General features: G+C 41.8%; 2 protein-coding genes across 4 annotated transcripts in view; both read right to left on the minus strand.

The window, feature by feature from the left end:
• apaf1 (apoptotic peptidase activating factor 1) overlaps positions 1-17931 on the minus strand; it is a 58739-nt gene extending 40808 nt beyond the window's left edge. For 2 of the 3 annotated variants that reach the window (XM_039791797.1, XM_039791795.1), the window contains exons 1-20: positions 17761-17931; positions 16449-16630; positions 14872-15061; positions 14341-14538; positions 13945-14134; positions 13714-13826; positions 13328-13459; positions 12788-13026; positions 12497-12664; positions 12269-12400; positions 11809-11922; positions 10598-10782; positions 10000-10126; positions 5483-5608; positions 5211-5351; positions 4616-4741; positions 4367-4513; positions 1903-2031; positions 1476-1601; positions 138-257 (exon numbers count right to left, since the gene is read on the minus strand). In XM_039791797.1, the coding sequence (XP_039647731.1) occupies positions 138-257; positions 1476-1601; positions 1903-2031; positions 4367-4513; positions 4616-4741; positions 5211-5351; positions 5483-5608; positions 10000-10126; positions 10598-10782; positions 11809-11922; positions 12269-12400; positions 12497-12664; positions 12788-13026; positions 13328-13459; positions 13714-13826; positions 13945-14134; positions 14341-14538; positions 14872-15061; positions 16449-16592 (2847 nt within the window). In that variant the 5' untranslated portion in view covers positions 16593-16630; positions 17761-17931. The remainder of the gene's footprint in view (positions 1-137; positions 258-1475; positions 1602-1902; positions 2032-4366; positions 4514-4615; positions 4742-5210; positions 5352-5482; positions 5609-9999; positions 10127-10597; positions 10783-11808; positions 11923-12268; positions 12401-12496; positions 12665-12787; positions 13027-13327; positions 13460-13713; positions 13827-13944; positions 14135-14340; positions 14539-14871; positions 15062-16448; positions 16631-17760) is intronic. The other variant, XM_039791796.1, reaches the window with a different exon arrangement.
• An 851-nt stretch (positions 17932-18782) lies between these two features.
• On the minus strand, positions 18783-27140 carry tcp11l2 (t-complex 11, testis-specific-like 2). The gene is made up of 10 exons (XM_039792057.1): positions 26994-27140; positions 24366-24535; positions 23737-23869; positions 22336-22456; positions 21849-22072; positions 21556-21692; positions 21206-21390; positions 20603-20784; positions 20291-20463; positions 18783-20106 (listed from the first exon to the last, which is right to left on the minus strand). The coding sequence occupies exons 1-10, from the start codon at positions 26996-26998 to the stop codon at positions 19844-19846; spliced, it is 1593 nt and encodes a 530-aa protein (XP_039647991.1). The 5' UTR covers positions 26999-27140; the 3' UTR covers positions 18783-19843.
• Between the last annotated feature and the right edge of the window lie 154 nt (positions 27141-27294).

The following is a 27294-nucleotide window of genomic DNA, read 5'->3' on the forward strand; positions in this document are numbered from 1 at the left end:
CTGATAAAGGCACATTATAGTACAGTAATACTTGTATGCACTCTCAAAGAAAACAAACTTCACATTCTTGCTTCAACCAGCCCACCGCCTTTTATTCATGAATTGAGTCCCTCTTCTTTATTTTCCCTCCGGCTCACCTGCAGTCTGTTGCAGTTATCTGCAGCTGACACGATGATTTCTTCATCATAGAAGAGAACGTCTGAGTCTCTTTTTAGGCAGACAGCTGAGGAGGTGTGCACCTTGTTAGTCTCCCATAACTACAAGAAACACAAGACAGGAAACAGGCTTGAGTGGAACATAATGGACTTTTTAACTGAAAGACCTACAGCTAACATTCACTTTTCTCCCTAAATTACTTCTTTGTAACCTGTATTTAAGCAGAGGAGTTGAGCTTGGGTGAGAAAACCTCTGCATCATATTAGTTACACGTCAGCGATGTTGCTTATTAATCTATTGACTGACATCCTTTTGTTGCAAAGATAAACTGGGAATAACCTGTCTGTGGCAATAAAAAAGACATCAGTATCTGTGTCATACATTTGTTTGTTTAGCAACTGAATTTCCAGATTGCGTCTGACAGCTCAAAAACACACACTGGTAATGGATACATAAGCAAGAATTTTCTTGTCTTCTCGCTGGATCAGAAATGGGCTAGTTTAACCCATACTTTCTCCTAAATTAAATGCACTTGGCCCATATTAGTTGTTATGTTAAGGATGGTTTCAGTTGCTGATGGGGTGGATGTCGCCTCAGTGGTCATGTTTTAGGGGCCAGTGTACTCCATCAGAACTGCTTTTCAGATAGACAAATAGCTTCTAGAACCCCACACCTTTCCAACGTTGGATTAGTGGGGCTGTGTCCCATTATCCATTATCCCCATATTTAAATGTTAGTTCTTACTCTTTTAACAATTCTTACTTGTCTTTGATTTAATTATGTATTCAATTTTGTTTTATTGTCATCGTTCATAACACTGGTTTTGAAAAGTGCTGCATATGACCTACTGTGCAATACCGTCACCAAAATAATGATGATAATTTGGGTGAAATAGATAATTAGGATAGTTTGTCACTTAGATTAATGAGGCCTGTGCAGTGACAGATTTCACTTGCATCAAAATACTATTTATCTGAATAAAAATCTTATCTGTTTTTACCACCTTGATATAACACAATATCTGTAATTAATAATAATAATCCGTAAAAACCATAAAGTCCAGGCTAAACTACAAATATAGATGTTATGTAATTACTTTGTTTTCAGAAGAAGAATTGTTGCACCAAAAGCTACAACATAATTCCTGCGCTGAAACTTAACAGCTGGCAGAGAGAGGACAGAGTGCAATTAGTCAACTTGTGATGTTCAGTGTTAGCATGGCTTTGATTTCACAAGCGGTAATTAGAGCAACACTGACAATATCTGTGCAAGCTGTCTAATGCAGACACAGTATAATACATGCACTGAGTCAGTCTTACCCTGACAGTCTGGTCGTCAGAGCAGGAGAGCAGCTGTGAGCCGTCAGGAGAGAACTGGACACGCTGGACCCAGCTCAGGTGCCCGCTGCAGTCAGCCATCTTCTTATTGGCCTCCAAGTCCCACAGCTGGAAGACACACACAGATGGACAACTGTCCACTTATTCACCACTGTTTAGATACAGTACAGATACTTGGTACAGTAAGTGCGGTAAACAGTTCATACACAAGAAATGCAGAAAATGGGTCAGAAAGAGAAATAAAAAAACAAACTAAATATAAAAATAAAAATAATTTCTACATGTATTCTTTCAACAATATAACATGATAAAATGAAAAATATCCTATAAAACATGATCTACTGATGTTTTAAACAAATTGATCATAAAAAGGACACTAAATATATAGTGCGATTGTGTGTTATTGTACCTCCACAGCGTAGTTTGAGAATGCGATCGCCAGCAGGTTACTGGTAGAACAGGCGTGACAGTATTGCACCGTGCTCAGACGATTCGTTCTGATCTCCAACAACATGTCCGATGTCTCCACATCAAACACCTGAGAAACAGCGACAAAAAGACAACAAATCAGACTGTACGCGGTCTGGGCACAATATGGCTACCCTTTCCACTGCCGGCATATTTAAAAAGCTGCAAACATTTTACAGTTTTATAAATAATCGACACATAATGGCATTTGTCTTTCCTTTCCATAACACTTTTTACTTATGCACCCACCAATAATTAGTCCTATGTAGACCAATGCTAGATTTTTGAGGCAAATATCAATATTTGAGAGTTTAAAAATTATTTGGATATTATTGTTCAACATAAAACCAACTTATTGTCAGTGCTCCCTGGTGGACAAACTATGTAACAGCAACAATGTTTCTAAATGACTTCAAACATATCTTCGGCATTTTTGTACTTCAGTGTATCTACGCTGATAACAGTCTGTGATATGCATTAAAGTCAGCGGATAATATCAAGCATGCCAATGTGAATCTACGCACATAGAATGTATGGTACATACTGAATGTGTGTATTGAGCTGTACTGTACAATAAAAAGTGGTATGTTGTGCAAACTTGCAACATTAAAGTCTTGTGTTCCCTCTCCTTAAAGTCAAAGGAACAAGCTCAGACTTGTCTGCTTGGTTGTTTCCCAGAATACAAACAAATGTAGACATAGAGGACACAGACAAGACTGATTGCAGGACAAGACTTGATTTTGGAAAGCTCAGGAAGGGGAGGGGTCGTTCACATTTACAACCAGGACACACATTCTTTAAACTCTCTGGAAGACAACGTGACAAACAGTCTCTCTTCCCTGTCTGCTTTAATGAAACGACAAGTAGTACAGAGTGAACCCTGTGGTGTTAGATTTTAATCTGTACAGCTGAGACATATACGACAAGAGAGAGAGAAAGAACCACATCCAAACCATTCACACCTTCTTTATCACACATTCAGTACTTACCACACATCAACAGCACACTACGGCAAACAGTAGACTGCATCTCCAATCATTATATATATATATATATATATATATATATATATATATATATATATATATATATATATATATATATATATATATATATATATATATATATATATACACACACACACTCATCTAAAGGATTATTAGGAACACCTGTTAAATGTCACGTTAATGAAATTATCAATCAATCACATGGCAGCTGCTTCAATGCATTTAGGGGTGTGGTCCAGGTCTAGACAATCTCCTGAACTCCAAACTGAATGTCAGAATGGGAAAGAAAGGTGATCTAAGCAACTTTGAGAGTGGTATGGTTGTTAGTGCCAAACGAGCTGGTCTGAGTATTTCACAATCTGCTTAGTTACTGGGATTTTCACGCACAACCATTTCTAGAGTTTACAAAGAATGGTCTGAAAAAGGAAAAACATCCAGTATGCTGCAGTCCTGGGGGGCGAAAATGCCTTGTTGGTGCTAGAGGTCAGAGGAGAATGGGCCGACTGATTCCAGCTGATAGAAGATCAACTTTGACTCAAATAACCACTCGTTACAACCGAGGTATGCAGCAAAGCATTTGTGAATCCACAACACGAACGACCTTGAGGCGGATGGGCTACACCAGCAGAAGACCCCACCAGGTACCACTCATCTCCACTAAAAATAGGAAAATGAGGCGACAATTTGCACAAGCACACCAAAATTGGACAGTTGAAGACTGGAAAAATGTTGCCTGGTCTGATGAGTCTCGATTTCTGTTGAGACATTCAGATGGTAGAGTCAGAATTTGGTGTAAACAGAATGAGAACATGGATCCGTCATGCCTTTTTAACACTGGGCAGGCTGGTGGTGGTGGGGGTGTAATGGTGTGAGGGATCCCTTTCGCCTTCAGAACTGCCTTAATTCTTTGTGTCATTGATTCAACAAGGTGCTGGAAGCATTCTTTATAAATGTTGGCCCGTATTGAGAGGATAGGGTCAAACACGGTATAAGTATGGTGTTCCTAATAATCCTTTAGGTGAGTGTATATATACCCTAGGGCTGTGCAATTCATCGAAATGTAATCATAATTTTGATTTTGGCTACTAAAAAAATCTTAAAAATTATAATTATTTTGCACAATACGTTTTGCAAGTAAACTTTTATTTTGTCTTGTGTTCTGAATGAAGTATTATGGGAAATGTCACAATTCTAGGTGTTTTCACTGGTGATTTGTTTAACTTCTTACTGTTTTTATAAGTTCAATAATTGCAACATCTTTCCAAAAGTCAATGAGTAATCGTGTTAAACAATTGTGATTTCAATATTGACCAAAATAATTGTGATTATGATTTTTTCTATAATCGAGCAGCCTTAATATACCCTTTCAACCAAATGTTCACATTTCAAAATACTTACCAGAGCAGCGTTCCTGGCTGCACATATGATGTGTTTGCCATCAGCAGTCCAGGTGCTGCACTTGACAAGGACCTCTTCATCACTCTCTGCAAACATGTTTCTCACGTTGATTGTCTTCCACTCATTGGCAGACGACACCTGAAATAGCTGCATACATACATACATACATACATACAGATACTTAGTTACTAGCCCAATATGCTTAGTCATTAGGACAGCTTTACAAGTATCTAGTTTTATGGCAATCACCTTGACGGTACCGTCGTTGGAGGAAGTGGACAAATAGGTGTCATCAGGAGAGAAACAGCAGTGGTTGACTGGCTCAAAGTGGCCAAACATGGTGTTCTGGGAGGATGGCTTGTTGAGGTTCCACAGCTGCAGAAACAGAGAGAAATACAGTGAGAAAGAGATATATAAAGATATATATATATATATATATATATATATATATATATATATATATAGAGAGAGAGAGAGAGAGAGAGAGAGAGAGAGAGAGAGAGAGAGAGAGAGACGCAGAGAATAAACAACAGTTGCTTGTTGTAACAAAATGAGTACAGTAACTTACTTTTCTTTCTATTACCTGTACAGTATAAGATTACTTTTACGATGGCACCGAGAGTGAAACCAATTACAGAAACGCCATGCAAGAGGAGATAACAACCAAACAGAAAAAAATACAACCAAATACAGAAGCGCTGCAAGTAGCACAGATGTTTGCGTGTAGAATACTTGCATGCGTTTTCTAAAGTTGAAGTGCGTTGAGCTCACAGGGCCACTGGCACATATATTTTACTCTTTAGTAAAACGATACACAAGACAGGCAAATAAAACACTCGCACACCTTGACATTCAAGAACTTGTCGTTGGAGCAGGTGGCCAGCAGGACGCGTTGTGTCGTGTTGGTAAACTGACAGTGGTTGACCTGCTCTTCATGCTCCTCCTCAAAGACCCTCAGCAGCATGGATCGCTCCACGTTCCACACCTGTAAGAGACACACAGTGTCAAAATTGTTATGATAAAATGACAACCAGAAATGATGTGTTTGGTGTGTATTTAACTTGCCTGTGTGTTGCTGAAATCAAGTTGGTCCCAATGGATGAGCTATCTGCTTACCTTGACTTTCCTGTCACTGGAGCAGGTTGCTAGTAGACGGTCGTCAGGGGAGAAGGCACAGCAGAGCACCTCGTCATCATGGGCCTGGATCTCTGTGAGCTTCTCACCTGAGGTGCTTTTAAACACCTGAGGGGAAAGGTACAATGACATCAGTAACACAACAATATGTATATTCAGTAAAAGTTTAGTATCACCCATTAGGAACACAAATTCCTTTCCTATGGAAGCTGTATTACAATTTATTTTTCTAGAAGTCTATTAAACTGGATCATTTATGAGTGAATGACTTCCCTAATGATCATTGTGTTTTGCTTTTGTACACATCCATGCAGTAAAGTGATTCCCCCTATGAGGAAGACATTTTTCTGGGAATTTTGATGTACAGTATATGCCCCCTCTCCGGGAACCATCACCTTATCGTGGTGGAGAGGTTTGTGTGTCCCTATGAACCTGAGGGCTGTGTTGTCTGGAGCTGTGTGCTCCTGGTAGGGTCTCCCAAGGCAAAGTGGTCTCAGGTGAGGGGCCAGACAAAGAATGGTTCAAAAACCCTATGAAACAACGTAGAAGAGGTGAAGTTACCCTGCCCGGAGGAAGCCCGGGGCCCCCGTCTGGAGCCAGGCCCAGATGGCGGGCTCGTCAGCGAGCGCCTGGTGGCCGGGTTTGCCACGGAGCCCAGTCGGGCACAGCCCGAAGAAGCAACATGGCAACTCCCTATCCATCCCATGGGCCCACCACCTGTGGGAGGAACCGCTGGGGTCGGTGCGCTGCTACACGGGGTGGCAGTGAAGTTCAGGGGCCTCACGACGGACCCGACCGGGCAGCAGCCGCTGGCTCTGGGGACGTGGAACGTCACCTCTCTGTGGGGGAAGGAGCCGGAACTGGTGCGGGAGGTGGAGCGCTACCGGTTAGATCTGGTGGGGCTTACCTCTACGCACAGTCTCGGTTCTGGAACCATACTCCTGGATAGGGGTTGGACTCTTTTCTTCTCCGGAGTTGCCCAGGGTGTGAGGCGCCGGGCGGGTGTGGGGATACTCACAAGCCCCCGGCTGAGCGCCTCTGTGTTGGAGTTTACCCCGGTGGACGAGAGGGTCGCCTCCCTACGCCTGCGGGTTGTAAGGGTGAAAACTCTGACTGTTGTTTGTGCATATGCACCAAACAAGAGTTCGGAGTATTCGGCCTTCTTGGAGACTTTCAACGCGCACGTGGGCAATGATGGAGACACATGGAGAGGCGTGATTGGGAGGAACGGCCTCCCGGATCTAAACCAGAGTGGTTGTTTGTTGTTGGACTTCTGTGCTAGTCATGGATTGTCTATAACAAACACCATGTTCGAACATAGGGATGCTCATAAGTGTACTTGGTACCAGAGCACCCTAGGCCAAAGGTCAGTGATCGATTTTATAATTGTTTTATCTGATCTGAGGTCGTATGTTTTGGACACTCGGGTGAAGAGAGGGGCGGAGCTGTCAACTGATCACCATCTGGTGGTGAGTTGAGTCAGGGGGTGGGGGAAGACTCTGGACAGACCTGGTAAGCCCAAACGGGTATTGCGGGTAAATTGGGAATGTCTGGAGGAGGCCCCTGTCCGACAGACTTTCAACTCACACCTCCGGCGGAGCTTTTCGTGCATCCCTGTGGATGCTGGGGGCATTGAACCCGAGTGGACAATGTTCAAAGTTTCCATTGCTGAAGCTGCGGCGAGAGAGCTGTGGTCTTAGGGTCTTAGGTGCCTCAGGGGCGGTAACCCACGAACACCGTGGTGGACACTGGTGGTCAGGGAAGCCGTCCGACTGAAGAAGGAGTCTTTCCGGGATATGTTATCCCATAGGACTCCGGAGGCAGTTGCAGGGTACCGAAGGGCCCGAAGGGCTGCAGCCTCTGCCGTGAAAGAGGCAAAGCAGCGGGTGTGGGAGAAGTTTGGAGAAGACATGGAGAAGGACTTTCGGTCGGCACAAAGGTGCTTCTGGAAAACTGGTCGCCACCTCAGGAGGGGGAAGCGGGGAACCATCCAAGCTGTGTACAGTAAGGATGGGACACTGTTGACCTCAACTGAGGAGGTAATAGGGCGGTGGAAGGAGCACTTTGAGGAACTCCTGAATCCGACTAATACGCCCTCTATGGTAGAGGCAGAGCTGGAGGATGATGGGGGATCATTGTCAATTTCCCAGGCGGAAGTCACTGATGTAGTCAAACAACTCCACAGTGGCAAAGCCCCTGGGATTGTTGAGATCTGTCCAGAAATGCTCAAGGCTCTGGGTGTGGAGGGGCTGTCCTGGTTGACACGCCTCTTCAACATTGCGTGGAAGTCTGGGACAGTGCCAAAGGAGTGGCAGACCGGGGTGGTGGTTCCCCTTTTTAAAAAGGGGGACCAGAGGGTGTGTGCCAATTACAGGGGTATCACACTTCTCAGCCTCCCTGGTAAAGTCTACTCCAAGGTGCTGGAAAGGAGGGTTCGGCAGATAGTCGAACCTCAGATTGAAGAGGAACAATGCGGATTCCGTCCTGGTCGTGGAACAACGGACCAGCTCTTCACTCTCGCAAGGATCCTGGAGGGAGCCTGGGAGTATGCCGCCCCGGTCTACATGTGTTTTGTGGATCTGGAAAAGGTGTATGACCGGGTCCCCCGGGAGATACTGTGGGAGGTGCTGCGGGAGTATGGGGTGAGGGGGTCTCTTCTCAGGGCCATCCAATCTCTGTACGACCAAAGTGAGAGCTGTGTCCAGGTTCTCGGCAGTAAGTCGGACTCGTTTCAGGTGAGGGTTGGCCTCCGCCAGGGCTGCGCTTTGTCACCAATCCTGTTTATAACATTTATGGACAGGATATCGAGGCGTAGTCGGAGGGGAGGGGTTGCGGTTCGGTGGGCTGGGGATCTCATCGCTGCTCTTTGCAGATGATGTGGTCCTGATGGCATCATCGGCCTGCGACCTTCAGCACTCACTGGATCGGTTCGCAGCTGAGAGTGAAGCGGTTGGGATGAGGATCTGCACCTCTAAATCTGAGGCCATGGTTCTCAGCAGGAAACCGATGGAGTGCCTACTCCAGGTAGGGAATGAGTCCTTACCCCAAGTGAAGGAGTTCAAGTACCTTGGCGTTTTGTTCGCGAAGTGAGGGACAATGGAGCGGGAGATTGGTCGGAGAATCGGCAGCGGGTGCGGTATTACATTCAATTTATCGCACCCGTTGGCGAAAAGAGAGCTGAGCCAGAAGGCAAAGCTCCGATCTACCGTCGGTTTTCGTTCCTACCCTCACCTATGGTCATGAAGGCTGGGTCATGACCGAAAGAGCGAAGATCCAGGGTACAAGCGGTCAAAATGGGTTTCCCTCAGGAGGGTGGCTGGCGTCTCCCTTAGAGATAGGGTGAGAAGCTCAGTCATCCCGTGAGGAGCTCGAGGAGAGCCGCTGCTCCCCCGCGTCGAAGGGAAGAGCCAGTTGAGGTGGTTCGGGCATCTGGTAAGGATGCCCCCTGGGCGCCTCCCTAGGGAGGTGTTCCAGGCACGTCCAGCTGGAAGGAGGCCTCGGGGAAGACCCAAGACTAGGTGGAGGGATTATATCTCCAACCTGGCCTGGGAACGCCTCGGGATCCCCCAGTCAGAGCTGGTTAATGTGGCTCGGGAAAGGGAAGTTTGGGGTCCCCTGCTGGAGCTGCTCCCCCCGCGACCCGACACCGGATAAGCGGACGATGATGGATGGATGGATATATGCCCAGAAAAACTAATAACTAACAATACTAAAGATAAAATTGGGTACCCAAACCTACAGTGTATACATTATAAATATGGATACACAAGATACACTTTAATGCCCTGACACATCAACCCGACGGCCGACCGGCGGCAGAAAAGGCAGTCGGACTGATCAGTCGGCTCCCCGAGTTCCAAAAAGTGCCTCGGAACACACCGAAGCAACGCCGACTTGAGCGTACGTTCTGGTCGTGCACGAGACGTAATACGTCTCCATAACGCCACTGATCTGTATTGTCACCCAACATTTTTTTAACTGGAAATAACGAATGCGTCATAATGGCAGCTCGTTCAAAATACGATCTCGGATTTTACGAAAATAGTTCACTGAAACGCGAAATGGGGCATACAGTTGCTGAATCTGTCAATAAAAGATTTTCGTCAGATTTTGAGAGGCGTTCGTCGCTCATCCTGCTCGTCATTTCGGGGTTAGCACTCCACCAATCAGATTGGTCATTGAGTCCGACTGCCCACCCTCCGATTCAACATGTCAAATCGTCCCAGAACGAAGGCCGACGGCCCCTCCAACGGACGACGGCACAGAACACACCAAACAGACTCGAGTCACTGACCTCGCCAGACTGTCCAACGGCCGATTATCAGGTTGGTGTGTCAGGACCTTTAGGCAGTGTATTTCAAGTGGATGCAGCAGAATTTTTTTTAATACCATCATCTAGCAATAAAAGTGGATCGCCCTACATATTTCCTAGTATTTGGTCTCCATGGAAACTATTTGCACGCACCAACGCACACACAGAAACAGGTCTGCTTTGATACCTTTAGTGTCTTGCTGGCTCCACTGGAGGCGATCTTGGCTCCATCGTGGGAGAAGCAGGCGGAGTAGATGGAGCCCTGGTGTGGGTGGATCACCAGACGGGACAGATTCTCTACGCTGCTCTTATTCCTGTGCAAAAAACCCCACAAATATCAGTCCAACCTGGGATACGCAGCCTAGGATCACTATTTTTGTATTGTATTTCTGTACAATTCATAATAAGGCTGAATATAAAGCTAATATACAGGTTATTGTTCAGTTTACTAGAACTATTTTGTACTGGATAAATCAAATCCAAATTGAATGCATTCATCTCCCTAAGTCACTTTGAATAAGATAATCTTATACCATTGCATTACTCCATTTTAGATGCATTGAATTGTCATGAATGTTTCACGCAATAAATGTGCAGGTTTCAATGAAAATGAGAGATTTTGCTTTTTGAAAAAAAAAGAAAAAACTGCATCTAATTAGCTTTTATCTCAATATAGTCGCAGAAATATTCTACAAAGCAGCTTGCCACAAATAATTTTAAATAGAACTGATCCATAGATGCACAACAAGGCCAATCACACCACAGTAAAATATTTGCTTGCATACAGCCAGTCAAAGTAGAGTTTCCCCGTGCTGGCCCGGCCCTGTGCTTGCAGCAGAGCCTGTCTGTAGACCTCGGAGGTTTGTGGCTGAGACAGAGCAAGCTGCACCACGTCAGGGAAAGGACGCTGTTCCAACTGGTGGCCGTTCAGAGAGAGAAACTCCTGGAATTGACTGCGCACTTCACTGTTCTGGGGGGACAGAAAATAAGTAAGCTGCATGTTACACTGACAAGAAACTCTGCACAACTATACTTCACAAAGCACCATAAAGTTTAGTGTTTAAATAATTTCTTGATGTTAACACATTGTTTTGTGTATTGATTACGTTTGTCCCTGTTTACATATCCGTCACCCTAGTCTCACATTGCCAGACCTATCTCTCCAGCGCTGTACCGTCACCCTAACCCCTAGGGGTTTTGGCCTTACACTCTTTTTTGCTTTTCCTTTTGTCATGCAAGTCATTTACTCAGTGTTGTGTAAATGTTGTCTTAGTAAAGTGTTATGTAAATTATATAATATCTGTTTCTATTTAAAGGCTGTTTTCACATAAATGACAGAGTGACTCAGTCTTCTCAGAAATCATCATACATATCATCCATAAAGCAAACTTTTCAGTTATTCTGTATTTAATTATACCTGTAATTTGAACGGATAACAAACATTTATTGAAAAATACTGATGAAACTACACATTGGACACAACATTTAATTGTTACTTTGGCATAAAAATCCTAAATTACTGTGAATTACCAGTGCCTTTTTACTATGAGCGTCCTGGTAAAACAGGTGTGGGAGTTACGCATAATAGCCCAATGCTTCCCCACTTGTGTCTGGTAAAACCATTTGCCAATTATCAAATCTGCCCTCTTGCAATTATGAAAATTGGAAAGGGAACAGGGGACAGCAAAAACAAGGTAGGGCAATAAACATGTGTTTTTAAATGAGATAATCAAAAACAGATAATAGAGGGACATACATTTGATTAAATTCAAGGAGAGGACAAGGGCAAGAAAGACAGATGGACTTCTAAACATGCATTTTCCCTGAAGAGAGACTCATATCTGGGCAAAGTTCATATTTTAATAAAAGGGGAATGGGTGTCACCCTCACCTGCTGTAACTTTCTTTCTTGTGTCAGTGGAACAAAATCAACAACACACAAAGTCACCAAAGTCACGCTTTGTTTCATACATAGTACAGTTATGTTGTCTGCTGACCTCTTTGTCCAGAATGGGTCCATACTCCACATAGTCATTGATTAGGTGAGCTGGGCCCATGATCTGGGCCTTGATGCTAACCCAGTCCAGAGAAAACATGAGGGAGTAGAGCTCCTAGACAGAGAGGGAGTCGGAGAGATGCTTAACACTGTTATTGAAACTTTCATGCCAATAAAGTAAAACTGAATTCAACTTACAGTGATATCCATACCTGTGGAAAAACAGGTAAAATGGTACTTATGTGCAGTTAAATGAACTGTGTTCCACTGTTAAGCATTAGGTAAAGATCTATACAGTTCTACAAAAACTTTACAACTCATTTGGTTCATTTTCAAGCTCAATTATCACTAGTTGTTCATTTAAATGACAGAAATGTGGAAAATGATGTTGGAATTTGGAATGTCTGTGTGCGTGTGTGTGAGTGTGAGTGTGTGTGTGTGTGTGTGTGTGTGTGTGTTACCTGGGAGAGGTTGGCTTTGGCCATGTGGTGGGTCAGGAATCTGATCCAGTAGAGACATTCCTCATCTCCTGAGGTGGGAGGACCATCTCTGTAGTGCTGCTGGTACTGATGCACCACCTTACTGTGGAGGCTCTGAAATACACACAGACACACACACATATTTGCCCACTTTACTAAAAGATTAAAATCCAAAAGTTTGAGCTCTTGTAAGGTTGCATCCATACTCACCTCGAGCTGGGTGCAATTCTGCTCCACCAGGAAGTCCAGCTGGAGGTCATGGAGGTAGTACAGGTAGGGTTTATTGTTACTGTCCACAAAAAGCAGAGACTTGTTGACAAACTCCTCGAGAATGTCCTCCACCTGCTCAGTCTCCCGGTCCCACAGAACAGACAGCACCTGGAAGAAGGAATAACATTGTAGCCTGTGTGTCCCTGTTTAGAGCAAGATTATCCTGATCATTTGTCCTAATATAATATATAATATAGCATCCAATTCATAGCTCTGGTTGTGTAGCCAAACCTTTGCAGGGACTTTGATGTCCTTCTCTAACACGCTAAGGTCCTTGTAGAGCTCTCGATGTTCGTCAGGTAGGACTTCAATGCTCGCATCCATGGCTTGGTCTAGGGCGTCGTAGTCGTAAGACGATGACTTCCTTATACGCTTGAACTGCTTCTGCTGCAGCTGGTTGAGGTAGTAACGCCAACGATTGGGTTTCTCTTTGAGAAGAGCCCCGATCAGGGACACCACCAGAGGGGAACCTGAGATGGCGGCAAAGAAAAGCAGAAAAATGTGTGTGTTAAAAGGTACAATAACCCCAGAAAACGCAAGATGTGAATCTGCAAGAGGACAACTTACTAATATTTTTAAAGGGTAATTTACATATACAATATGAGCAAATACAGAACTAAATCAAGTCTTTTTCTCTTGTATAATCCTATGAGAAACATTCAAATATTTTAAATCTATATGGCGAATTGTATATGTAACAATATCTGTAATTTATATTGTGAAAAAAATAAAGGATTGCATGCATGTATAAATACGTTTCAGTTTACAGACCTTTGCATTCTTTGACTATGCTGCGAGCTTCCTCAGGAAGTCCGTGGAGTTTAGTGTTAGTGTACAGAGCAAGAATCTCAAGTCCCTTCTTTTCATCCAGACCACTCTCCACTTCCACCTCATATTTGGCACCTACAAAATAAAATAGAAAAGAATAGATCTTCATTGTCATTGTTTCACAACAATGAAACACAGTTTAGCAGCTCTCAATATGACAAACAGAAATATACAATTTAAATAGCAAATTTTAATAAAAGCACAGCACATACAGTACATTTCTGAAGGCACAACTGTCTTTTCCAGTGTAAATAAAATAATCACAAATGGTTTACTTTATTCAAGTTACATGTGTAGTGTCCAGAGTAAAAAACAAAAAGGGCACATACCACTAACAGAGTCAGCGAGGCTTCTATTTCTGGTGGTCAAAAGTATCCGACAGTGGATATCAAACGCCTTTAGTACTGTGCTGTCCCAGATATCATCTAGAATCAACAGAGATCTGAAGCCCAAACAGAAACAGACAAGTAATCAGAGACAAGAAAACTATTTTGCCTTGTGTGTTGCAGTCAAATTTGAAAAACAGTAATATCCATCTGTTTATCCAAACATATAGTAACCTTGGATATCTGCGCAGAGTGAGGTAGCGCAGGCGCTCCTTGGCCTCATCCAGAGAGTTGGGGGGCCGGTGGAGGGAGGGGGAATCCAGGCTCTGCTCAAGACGGAAACACAATGACTGGATCTTCACCATTAAGTCTGGTTTGTCCAGCTGGCCAATGGACAGCCAATGGATCCCTCCGGGAAAGCACTCTGCAGATAGAAGAGGAAAAGGGAGGAGAAAGACACGTCAGAGAGGTAAGAGCTGAAAAGCTACCGAAAACTGACAATCAGGCAAACATGTTTGAGATTGTAACATTTTTGAGAATGAAAATCAGTCCAGGATTTGAATTATTTTTCTTTCTATAGTTTCACAATGTATGCCAATAGTTAGCGTCAGCCAGTCAAAGAGTATTCACCTTCGATGAGTCCATGGTGTCTGACAGCCTCAGCCGCCAGGACGGATTTGCCCGAGCCAGCCATGCCGAAGACAGTGACCCAGCCAGGCTCTTTCTGCAGCCGGTAGAGTTTCTCCCTGACGCGGTTCACAAACTCTGGCCGGCTCACAAACACCACGGGCCTCTGTGGTACGCCACCTTCACTGAGCACTGTCTGGACTGTTAGACAAAAAGGAGAGGAATTGAAAGACAAGACCTAAATCAAAAGCATTAGGACAATAAGGGCAGACACATTCAATAAGTGCTAAGGTTTTCAACCTTCCAAGTGCCAAAATGACATTTTAAAGAATTTTAAATTGAGCTTTCAAGATCCCATGATGTATTGAGCTATTGTAGTAACCCGACAATTCTGACCAAAACAGCGCATGCAACCGATCACCTTCACTGCACATGAATCTTTTTCCCACTAACACTCAAGGACTCCCAAGCACTGACAGCACAACCTCCATTCTCTCCACTTGGTGAAAACACCCAAAGCTCCTTTTTTCTCACCATAAGATGTGCAGCCATCAGAGGAGCTTTTATATGCACCGGGTAACGTCTGCGGTAGGTCATAATGTAGCAGATTGGCCAAATCATTGTATGCCTCCTTGATCAGGGCATTGTAGAAGGAGATGTAGCCACGGTTGTCCTTCCTAAGCAGCAGCTCCAGCAGGGCCACAGCCTGATCCTTCCTGGTGGGCTGGACACACACACAGAGACAGAGAGAGAGAGAGAGAGAGAGAGAGAGAGAGAGAGAGAGACGTCGACTTCATAATATGCATTTTACATGCTGCTATTTAGAAGATTCTCATATGAGTAAGTGAAAACATCTATGATTTGCCATTTTTGACACAGAACAAGTTTTTAAAGGCATATGCATGTTTTTTAACAGTAACAATGGATAAAAATAAATGAATCACACCATGTAATAGAATAAAAGCATGACATTTTCTAATGTTGCTCAAGTCAAAATAAGCCATTGATAGTCATAGACCATAATCATACGCAGTTACAGTCAGGAGTAGGAGGTGCAAATGTCAGACCCACAGAGAATAGATAAGATATATATATCTGATTCTTGGTGCTAAAATCAGAGACAGGGGTGGAGATTAAAAGTTAGGATTTTTTAACAAAACATATGGGCTATGCTGCTAGTTCACTTCCTACAGCTGCTAATATGTTTTCTTTGAATGTGTCCCTCAGCATAGTCTCGCTTTGCCAGACCATCCACACGCTGCGGAGAGGAGGAGGGTCGGGCTAGTCCACATAGCATTCCGGGATGGGAGAAAAAGGTGCTATGGTTTATTGGCATTTCTTTACCCAATCATAGTTGTCGTGCGAGAGAAAACTCAGATTGGACCGATAGTCTATCCAGCTGTCTCAATTTACCATGCAGAGATCTGAGGAGCAGTTAACCATAGTCCTCATAAATCCACCGGAGTTTAAAATTCCAACACAAAGAAAGCGGAAGGAAACGGACATACATGATTCCGGCAGAATTGTAATTGTAATTTCCCCTTGCGGTATTAATAAAGTATAAATTATTATTATGAATTTCCTGCGGCACCGGAGCAATCCCAGAAGTGGAACGTCGAGGATATAGACTACCCTCAGCATAACCAAAGATAAATCTGCTCAATTGTCATTCTGTAAAAAAGAGCCAGCTAATTGCGGAAAGACTCCAAGGGCAACAAGTGAAAAGGAAGGTGAGGAGTTTTGTCTTGGACAATCCTGAAATCCTTATCATTAATTGGGAAGATAAAGTGGGAAAATGTAAACGGAGTGAATCAGGAGGACGGTGACTCACTCACATGGACAATGACAAAGTCCAAGAGGAGGAAAGGAGAGCAAGATTGCATAAAAATAAATGATTCAAATAACAGTGGGCAAGCACAAAACAATTTTACAACCGAATTAATCTGGGACAAAAGCTGTATGTTGACCATATTTGGTGGCAAACATGTGTGCGTTTTGAAAGAAACCAGGAACAAAAAGCAGCAACATAGAAAAAAAAACATGTTAAATAACATTGGTTTCAAATTATGAATAATTTTCCCTTCACCTTCCCAGCTTGAGCAGAGGCTCACCTGGTTCATGATTCTCTCCTCCTCGTTCACACTCAGCACACCATCACTGATCATATGGTCCATCAGGTAGGAGGGCTTTATGTCCTGCTCCAGTCTGTGGCGAAAGCGCAGCAGACAGCTCCGTGCCCCTTCCTCCAACGCCATCTCTGCACAACACGGCCACCATGCAGGATCCTGCTACACTGAAAATTAATGGAAGAGATACCTGAGATTACTTCAGTCATATACACACAAAATAGCCAAAAGTATGTGGACACCAAAACATTACAGCCATATATAATTGTTACATTTCATTCCAAAACTATGTACAGTAATATATCCATAACAGCCTCTATACTCTTCTGGGAAGACTTTTCACAAGATTTTGGAAAGTGGCTGCAAATATTTTCTCCCATTCAGCCCACAAGATATTATGCAACAACTGCAACACAGTAACAAATAATAATGATGATGAAAATAATTGTTAGTTGCAGACCTAACAGCCTCAAAATACACAATGTATGCAGACACTATTTATATAGTGTACTTGTGACCAGTGGTGAAATAAGTACTCTTACCATCATAATCATAATAAGTGTATACATACTATGTTACAAGTAACAGTAATGCATTCAAAATGCTACTTAAGTAAAAGTGCAAAAGTATAAGCATCAAAATATACTTAAAGTACCAAAAGTCAATGTACTCATTATGCAGGATGTCACATTTCAGTATAATGAAATGTAATGGAAATATGTAAGTAACGTACGTAAGTTAAGTACAAGTTTTTACTTAAGTACAGTTATTGAGTAAATGTACGTAGTTACTTAGTTTCCACCACTGATTATAATGTGTGCCGCAAAATAGAAATACAAAAAGAGGAAGCAAAATCCTAAAAGTTAAAATGCAAGAGCTTATCAGCTGTTCACAGAGTCCTTACCCCTTACCTTTAGAGCTTAAGCAGTCTCCATAATATTTTGTTCTAAAGTAATAAAGTCAAAGTTTAGAAAGCTTACCGACCTGGTTATCGGTTCAGTTTATTATGAACAGCATGTAACTTAATATCATCAAAAAGTGAGCTACTTTTACACAACTCTGCGGTGTCACTGAATGTGAAAGTGAATATAAATACTTCACGTCAGGGCTAAAGTTACCTATGCTGACATGCTGTCGCGACCTTTCATCTTATCATTCACCTACGTTAGACTGACACACTGCTTATGTCAATACTTGTCACTATAAGTTTACTCACTCTGACATAGCTAGCTAACGTTACTGAAAAATTAAACAAAGAAAGTAACCACTAGCTAGTAATTAACGGTTTGTTACTTACGAAGGTCTTCTTTTCTTTGCCCTTTGCCGAGGAAGGTATTTGTTGAACTGTATATAGCTGTAAGTCACGTTTTAAAGAAGCTTATTAGTAAAAGAGGGCAATTTATTTATCTGTTAACGTTGTACAACACGCCCAATTTTGAAAGAACAGTGCTTCCTGATTCACAACAACAAAAACAACTGCCCCGGCGTGAAGCAGCCAATTGCGTGGCGAGATTTCAATCACGTGAATGGTGAGGTCATGCATTCACGATTCTGTAACTGGGCAAACTGATGCTGCTTTCATGGACTCTTCCTCTGCCCGGACATTAGGGAGTTCACTCATTAATACGTAGTTGTGTACAGCACTTCTTTTCTTCCGAATTTCTGATACTGCCTCAATGCTTTCCGTCTAATAAATTTTACATTCGTTGGTAATCCAAAAGGTTTTCCATTTTTGTTTGAAACTCCTGAATTGCAAGATTTTCGGACTGCATTTTAAGGTTACATTACTGCCTAGTGACAGGAAGAGATGAGAGCGTGTTTATTCCACCATATAGGGATGCACTGATAATGCAAGTATAAGTAGCCATAAATAATTGTAGATTGCTGTGAATAAATCAGCTTGTGGTTAGACTTGCAAAGCACTACTACTTTCTGAATAAAACATATAAATCAAAATCTCCCCACTGTATCTCCATTAGAGATATAGTTACCTTTAATGAATTTGGTCCTTATTTTATCCCTAAGGATGTAAATCTCATATGATGTTCAAGTTTCTTATTTTGATAACTTCCCTCAAACAGCAGCATGTAATCAGGGATGTTTTATTAGAATTCTGAATAGCTGATGTATTCCCTGTGAAGAAAAGGAAATATTATGGTTTAATGTAGCTTTTTATTTCTATTTTGTTCTACACATGTAATAATTGAATAACCTTTGAACTAGCGAAAGACAATCATTAAGGTAAAAGGATTTGAAAAAAGATTAAAAATAAACATTAAGATTAACAAATTTGCCTCAAATAAATGATGTGGTCAGTAGTCTTTTTGAAGTTTTATTATAATAACGGTGATAGAGAAGAGAACAACAACAACTTCCAACATTTCCATGTAAACCTTTGTAAAAGAATGCAACTGCTTTTCTTTGTGCTTCATTGGGCCCACTTTTGAGTTCAGCACCTTTCATTTCCCCAAAGGTTCTAACAGCCAACACAGCAATACTGTAACTACAGTACCTCAAAATGTAACAGAATCAACATAACAAGTATTCAACTGGCAGATAAGTAAGGATAGAACATACATGTGACAAGTTACTCAAGTAAAAACTGCAAAATGATTTAACCTCAACACAAAGCTACTCATGCAGACAAAAGTTGTTTCGAAGTCAAAATCCGAAACTTTATTTTTTTTAACTTCCTTTTTCGCTGTATAGTAATATCAGTGGATTAAAAAGAATACAGAACATTTCGCTTTCTGGCTGATAAAGTTAAAGGGAGATCAATCAAAAAGGACTAATTCAATGGGAAAGGGGCGATCTCATGTTTTTCCTTGAGATGTTCAAAGGTGGTCATAGTTATAATATATAAAATATATATGAATTTTAACAGTGATAAATAACTTGTTATACATAAGGAATCTGATATGCTACTTTTCTAAATATACAAACTTATTCCTTTTGCTTCATAAAGCTTACTGTATGCTTTATACATTCTAAGGTTCCGCCCTTTTCCCCCTGTGGACTCCCTCCACAATAACAGTCTGACTACAAACAAATTTACGATGTAGGGGTACCCATAAGGTTAAAAAATGGATCACACTTACACTGGTTTTGCAGCTGTAAATATTCACAGGAGAGCATATTTTAGAGCATTTATCACAAAGGATGCAGGTCACGTTAAATGTCTAATGCATAGCGCCTACACTGCAGTGCCTTTACTGCTAAATGTAGTGATAAACTACATTTACAATACGATGAAGGTAACTCCAGTGGCCTGACAGCAGTTGTACTGCCTAGCTATGGTAATATCTCCTTAGCTTTAGCTATGTCTAGTAGACCCCAAAAAAAAAAAAGACTCCTTTGACTACACAAGCCAGAGTATGGTTTTAATTGGAGGTGACCGAGTCCTGAATGGTGTCCTGAGGAGGGTTTGCTGCTGGTGGGTTGCTGCTGAACATCAGCTTTCTTATTATATCCGCGTAGAAAGGTCCATAGACAGCCTTGTTGTAGTTAACCAGGGAGATGAACTTTGCTCCCATCAATGCTAGTTCAGGCTTGATAGCAGTCAAGCCAGCTGGTACCTTTTCTAGTTTGACCTGGGGTTTAGGGTCACAGATGAGTGCCATGAAGTAGTGCTGCACACGATCCTCTGCACAGACACAAAGAGAACGGAAAGAACAGGTCAAACAAACCTTCATGTTGGAGTAAAACACTGACAATTTTACTCACAACAATGCATATTCCTCTTCCAATTAATATTATATGAAAACATCTTTACAGTCCCGCAAAAGGATAAAATAAGCACACAGTTACTCCCGCTCACTCCATCTTACCAACAAGAGTGCGGATGGGATTGTCCTTCTGAGTGATGCTGCAGATCTGGCCTGTGAGGGTGCCCTGCAACGCTGGGGTCAGGGCAGGGTAGTTCCTCTCTGTTAAAGATTTGTTGAGCTCACAGCAGATCTGAGCACTGACACCCTTTAGTGCCTCTTCTAGGTTAAAGCCCCTACAGATAGGAGAGGAGAGTTCTGGTTTGAGCTCCTAATTTACATAAAGTAGATAGCAAATAACCCATGATAAATCAGTTGTATGTTTGAATACAGATTGTGGATTTAAGATGGATTAGAAAAAAAAAAGTGACTGACGGGCTATGCATCCCATCCAGCAGCACACTAATCATCCTCTTCATGCGGTCAGACAGGGAAGGCAGATCCTGGATAGGCCCTCCAACGGTGCTGTAGACAATGAGCAGGACCTCGTTCACAGCCTGATACTGCTGGAGCTGCCGTTGAATCTCTCGCAGACGTGTCTCATCAGTCATCCAGGTCTAGAGAAGAAGCAAAAGAAGACTTAAGAATAGTTTGACATTTTGGGAAACGCATTTGTCTTCTTAAATTAGATGAGAAGATGAATACTAGAGTCATGCCTGTGTGCAAGTATGGAGCTGAGAGAAGATTGGCTTAGCTTAGACTAAAGACTGGAAAGGGGCACAAATTGCTAGCCAGGTTCTGTCCAAAATTGAATCCACCTACCAGCACCTCTATCTAGCTCATTATTTGGTAACCTCACACATTCATGTTAACAACAAGACTACGCAAAATCATGGCTTCCACCAAAAGACAATTACAGCAGGCAACCCCCCCTAAAATAAAAATAAATATTTCAATATGTATATTTCACAAATAACACCCGATATACAAAAAAGGTAATATCTGTTAGTTGCATACGCACATTCAAAACACACGCACCTCAGGCAGTGGACCCTTATCATAGTCCCATGTTAGGATACAGAAAAAGGCAGTGTTGAGGATCTGAAAGGGCCCGGGCACCAGTCGCTGTCCTTTCCCCGGGCCGTTGGGCTGTTCTTTGGGGATGGTGGTCGACAGCTCCTCCACTGCTGACTTGATCCAAGAGGTGGTGTGCTCCAAAGCACCTTTATCACAGCAATACAGATTGAGGAGTTTGTTTCGTAATACTTTTTTTCTGACAATTAACAGAATGTTATGCATTTCTTCCGCTGACCATATATCTGGCAACAGAAATAGTAAAACACACAGTATTTAAAGCTATAGAGAAAATGGTGTCCTTTCTCACTCACTGGGTGTTTTGTCCAGGATGCTCTGAAACTTTTCCCTCTCGTATTCAACACCCTGCCTCTGCAGCACAGGCCTCAGATTATCGATTGTAAAGTTGACTGTGTCTGCCTTCATCAGGTCCAGCACACGGAAGACCTCCCTGGAGGGTAAAAAAAATAAAAATAAAAGCCACTGTGATTGACTTGCTTCTTATAAATTAGCTAAATAGGAAAACTCAAGTTTTACTCTCAGACTGACAATACAAGATCTGGTCATAATCAATTCAAAGCTTTTAAAATGCCATGTGTGTATTTACCTGAACAGTGTCACTTTGTTATCGGAGCTTTCACGGAGCTTCTTGATTTCCTCATCTCTGGCTGGTGCACACATCTTGCCCATGGTGGTGATAATGTAGGAGGCAAGCCCCTGGATGTCTACAGCATCGTTCTCAGCTTGCTGACGAATCAGATCCATGTCCAGCACCTCCATAATCTGGGTCCGCATTCGATTGGCACCCGGATTAAGAAATGACAGTAATATCTGTCCAAAGAGGAAAATGATAGAAAGCATGCTTTAGAATTTAATTAATAAAAGGGATGTTGCGCAATCGTTGCCGTTTTTCTACATATACCAGTCACAAAAGGAGAAGACGGAGAAATAGAGAAGGAGTGACAAAGGGATCTTTAATATGTAAGAGGACTGCTATATAGATCATGCAGCAAATAAATGTATGGAAAATCAGAGAAATAAAGTCATTTCTACAGATCCAGTGAAGCTGTAAACATCACATTGTGTGTGCTGACCTCTCTGATCTCCTCCAATAATCTGATGGCTTGCCCATACTCAGGTGGGTCGTCGTTCAGCTCCGACTCCAGGATGTCCCAGAAGGCCTTGTGGACAATATCTCTAACCATCTTCCATAAACTAAAAAAAGAAAATTGAGGATTTAGATTAGCTGAGTATATAATCGGTCAGGAAAAAACGGCCATTTCTGAAATGGGCTTTGGTAGGAATGATGCACAAGGTACTAAATAACAGACACAGATCTCCTAATAAAAAAAAAACTAAAAAAAACGGCATCAATCTTTTTGTTGAGCATTGAAAATATAATCTTATCTGCTGCTGTCCACTCTTCAATAAAGAAATGCTCCTCCTTTCCTTTGCTCCCCTGATCTCTAATGTCTGTCCTCTTCACTCGCTTGTTCAGTGTTGTGCTTAAGATAAACAGAGACAGATGTCAATGAACACAGTAGAAACGGTGAAGTATGGTGTATGCATAATTTCTCCGTCTCTTTACTATAAAATGCAATCCAGATCTAAATGTATTATAAGATATATATGATCAAAAGGTTGCCTCTCTATCCGATTTCTACAATTTTATTGATCAATACACTTAAAAATTAGGTACTTATTTTTATTAAATATGGGGACTGAACTCTTGACATAATTTGAGTAAATTCACCTCATCTTTAACTGAAGTCATTAGAATGCCCTTTACTTTGAAGTAGCAATAACCTTCACAGGCAGTGTAACAATGGCTGGACATTTTAGGTATTAGTAGAGAAGCCCCTATATACTGTAAATGTACGTCATGTCCCTAGTGTATTTAAACTGCGGCTCCTCTTTGTTGATGCAGTTTGTCTAAGCTGTTCTCCTTAATAATTTGTCACCGTTTTTATCATTCACCTTCAGTTGGGCACAAATAATGGCATCGCTTTGGATTTCTGCTGTTTCGTGTTCCTTTGAAAACTCACATATCAGTTTCACACATTAGTATTCTGTGATAAAGGTTCCCTTCCATGAGGTGTACACATACTCTTGTCAATCCTGGGAAACTATTTTATAATCAATTAAAAAAGGTTAAATCTTTGTGAGCAGAGCTAATAACAGTGTGAAAAGTTAGAGAGCAATCCCAGAAGTTATCCATGCCAGCCAAATTCCTCTCAAGGCAATTAGTTTAATATACAATTAGTTTAATGTACAGTTAGTTATGTTATACAATCATAATCATCTCACCATCACTAGTGAATAGTACAAAGCAACGGCAAGTATAAATACTATAAAACCTGACATTTGTAATCAAAGCTCAGGTCCACTTTTATATTTTTGTAAAGCCCTTAGCTGACAAACTGGCATTTAGGTTCACTGATAATCCACAAAACATGATCAGGGTGTGACCAAATGGAGAACTTCTCATAACATACCTGTCCTGAGGCAGGCTTTTCGGCTCCAGACAGAAGTTGCCGTTCACAATCATCTCATGGGCAAGGCTGAGATTGGACAGGTCTCTGGCAGAATCCATGACTACATCCAGGGTTAAGGTTTTGGGTGGGCTTGCTGTGGGAACCAAGTATTGAAAATCCATTTACAAATATATTTGTAAATGGATGAAAATGAGCTTTAACAAAAAATGTGAGAGCATAGAATTGACCGTTGAAGTTGCATGATGATAATGGTGAGGTTAATAAATTCTGTGATTGTGGATAAAATACAGGCTCTGAAACATAAACTACAACAATGCTTCTGCTTAAAAATGCTTTGTTAGATCTCATTGCTTTCCTTAATAAAGTTTTTTTTAATTGGTTTACCCAGTCTTAGGCTTGGAGTGAAGCCTAAATGGTTTTTAAAACACCCTTGGAAGCCCTGGAACATTATCAGTACAAACAAAATGGAATTATAAATATTAATTGTCAAAGTGCAGTCTGAGTCAGTGCAGAAACCAAACTAACTAACAGGCCTTTCCTGAGAAAGGAAAACCATCATGGACACAAAAAGTCAGAGGTTGTCTACTGAGCTTATGGAGAGACCAGAAAAGGTGAGGTGGCAAACTCACAGGAAGGTGTGCTATGCTTGCTGGAGCAGTCGCTAGTGAAGCTCTCACGGTTGCTGGTCGACGTCATGCTGTCACAGCGCTCTGACGACGACTCCACATCGCTGCCTTGATCCTCACCGCTGGATGTGGATGCAGGTCGCTCATTATTTAGAGGCATCTTAGGGTTATAGCTGCACATGAGAAGATGGTTACAACCCATAGCTTGTTAGCTTTAACTTCAGCAGAACGGGTTTCATGTTCAGCACAAGTTAATGGGTTTCTTACTACCTTACTAACAAAAGAAACACAGAACAGGTTTAGAATTTAAGTGACAGGTGATCATTCCTCCTCTGTGTGGAAGCTGCTCTGAAAAAAATAGGCTTGGGGCTGAGAGCCAAAGACAGAGTACATAATGTTAGAAAGTATTGAGAGACCGACTAAACGCATGGTTGGTTTTGGTCTTTTCATGGCATTTACAGTCAAAAACAAAATGATCCATGGTTGGTTTAAACATTAAGTTGTTAAATTGTAATCATTTAACGGCTGATCGACCAGCTGGTTAGCTAGCTAGCTTGCTTGGGTCTCAGCACCAACCACGGTGCAGAGAATGAGGGAGAGAGGTCTACGGTCTCTTAAGTTTTACGGTATAGGGCACCATTTTATTAGTTTATTTCAGTGTAGGTATGTAAATCTTTTAAAAGACATGTTTATGTTGAAATAAATATACCTATACAAGTAATTATGTATCTTGTTGTACGTTCCCCCTTTTATGGAAATAATGTGCAAAAATAAATTAGGTCGAACTAGTGTTTTTTTTTAAGAAGGAATATTTGTCAGTATAATATAGGAATATCAATAGGAAACATCCTTTTTGGGTTATTTTGACAGCCCTATGGTGTATTGAATTGATCATATAAGATGAAAATGAATGTGTGTGCCCTCTCAACTTTAGGAGTTTGCTTGCTTTACTCACTTCTGTTTTAGTGCATTTAATTTGCATGCAAAAACACGAGTCACACTCAATAAAAACATATTGCGGGCCAGTCTCCATGGAAACAGAGATGGCTGCCTTTGGTATCAACTTATTGTTAAACTCGATTAATAGCGCATTAAGTAATTCCTCGGAAAAACACTTTCAGCGTCCCTGAGTTGAGGGTTTACTGCCACAGAGGTCTACAACACTATCCAAAGTCAGGACACAAACGGAACCCTTTTCCATAACTAGGTTTAAACAAAAGCTTGTATTCCTTGAGGACAAAAGGGACACTGTGTCCAGGCCTGTCTGAGATCAATTGTGTCTCCAGGGCAACATGGGACAACAGAGGGCTTCTCAACCGGCGGAACGATCCTGTTACACCAGTTTACAGGTTGTCTGTCCACACAAATAAAAAACACATAGCATAAGAAAGAAAAAGGTACCATTTGTAAGAAAAGCCAAGCTAAAGGCAAACTATACCACAGAACTTGTGTACATGTTTTTAAATCAAAAAACACAAATTGCACACTTTGCTAAATAAAACCCCCACAATGTATCGTGATTACCTTTAATTTGGTACTTCCTTTCTAAAATTATCTGCCAGCACTGTATAAGACATAGTGCTGACAGGGTGACCCTTGGGTGTTCCTGTCCCTGGTCATAGTTATCTCCTGCCAAAAATGAATGCACACTCCCTCGCTGCTCTTTTGGTTTTAAAGATAGCTCAAGGGGTGGGGGGTGGGTGTAGGGAGTGTGTGACTTCTATGTATCCCCCGCTGTGCAACTCATTCATTACATCATCTGCTAGACTTGACAGCTAGGTCACAGCTACGCAGCAGGCCAATTTTCAGAGATTATCTAGAGTGATGGGAGCAGTACAGTCCAGATTATGGATTAAGTCTGTCATCTGCTGCTTCATTATAAGAAATCTTCTGAATAATAGGTAAAATATAAAACCTAAACATTTGACATGTGATTTAAAAAAGACTAACAATTAGAATGGTTTTGACTGATTTGAAATATACTGTTAATTGTAGACTGTATTTCGATGGATAAGGGGATCTTCAGGGATCCATATTCGACTGCAGTATAATGTAAACAAAGCAATGGATCAGGGAGGTTGGGCTAACTACACGGGGATTCTCGTTATTGGCTGCAGCTCCCTGTCCGTCATTCCTACATGGAAAATCTTTGGTTACATTGGCACGTGGAAAGAAAAAAATATCCACACACGCTTAGAAGTGGGTGACACGTGATCTGAGCAGCAGACCATAACACGTACCCAACATTTCATGTAGTAGCATACATTTTATTTATGCCCACGCAAGAACCCGATCAAAATGACAGTAAGACAACATGCATTACGCCCTTACTGCAAAAGACATTTTGTAGATAACCGTCAAAGTCGTCACTGCTTAGCTATATCATAGCATTGTTTACATGACAGCCTTTGTTACTTGACCAAACGCCCAGGCTATAACAGCCGAAATAATTTTATATAGCAGCTATACGTTGACATTGGCGTTGTCGTGATAGTTGGAACCTTCGACGGCTGTACTCAAGTTTCTGCTCCACAACAAATCCAAAATGGACGTAGTAGTTGCGAACAGAACCAGCCGAATGATTCGCAATTTCAAATAGAGTAAAATGTGGTTAACAAATGCGACTTTTACCTCATTCAAGTCTCCGGAAAAGGAGACTAATACCAAAAATAGCTCAACTCTGAAGAGAAGATTCGTCGTCGTCGTCCTGTGAAATTGCTCTCTGTTTAAAGGTCTTTAGTTACCCCAGCTGGCTTTAAGGACAAACAGACGAAACCATGCGATACATAGGGGCAATCAAAAGCCGACTAAAGGCGGACACAAGGTTTATGATTAAAGATTAAAGAAAGATTAAAGAAGTCTTTCGATTAAAGTATACGTTTTAAACTGGTATACATAAAACTAAATGCACACATATAGCTAAGGCAAATTT

Source organism: Perca fluviatilis, chromosome 23 (assembly GCF_010015445.1).
Source record: "Perca fluviatilis chromosome 23, GENO_Pfluv_1.0, whole genome shotgun sequence".
Taxonomy (NCBI): domain Eukaryota; kingdom Metazoa; phylum Chordata; class Actinopteri; order Perciformes; family Percidae; genus Perca; species Perca fluviatilis.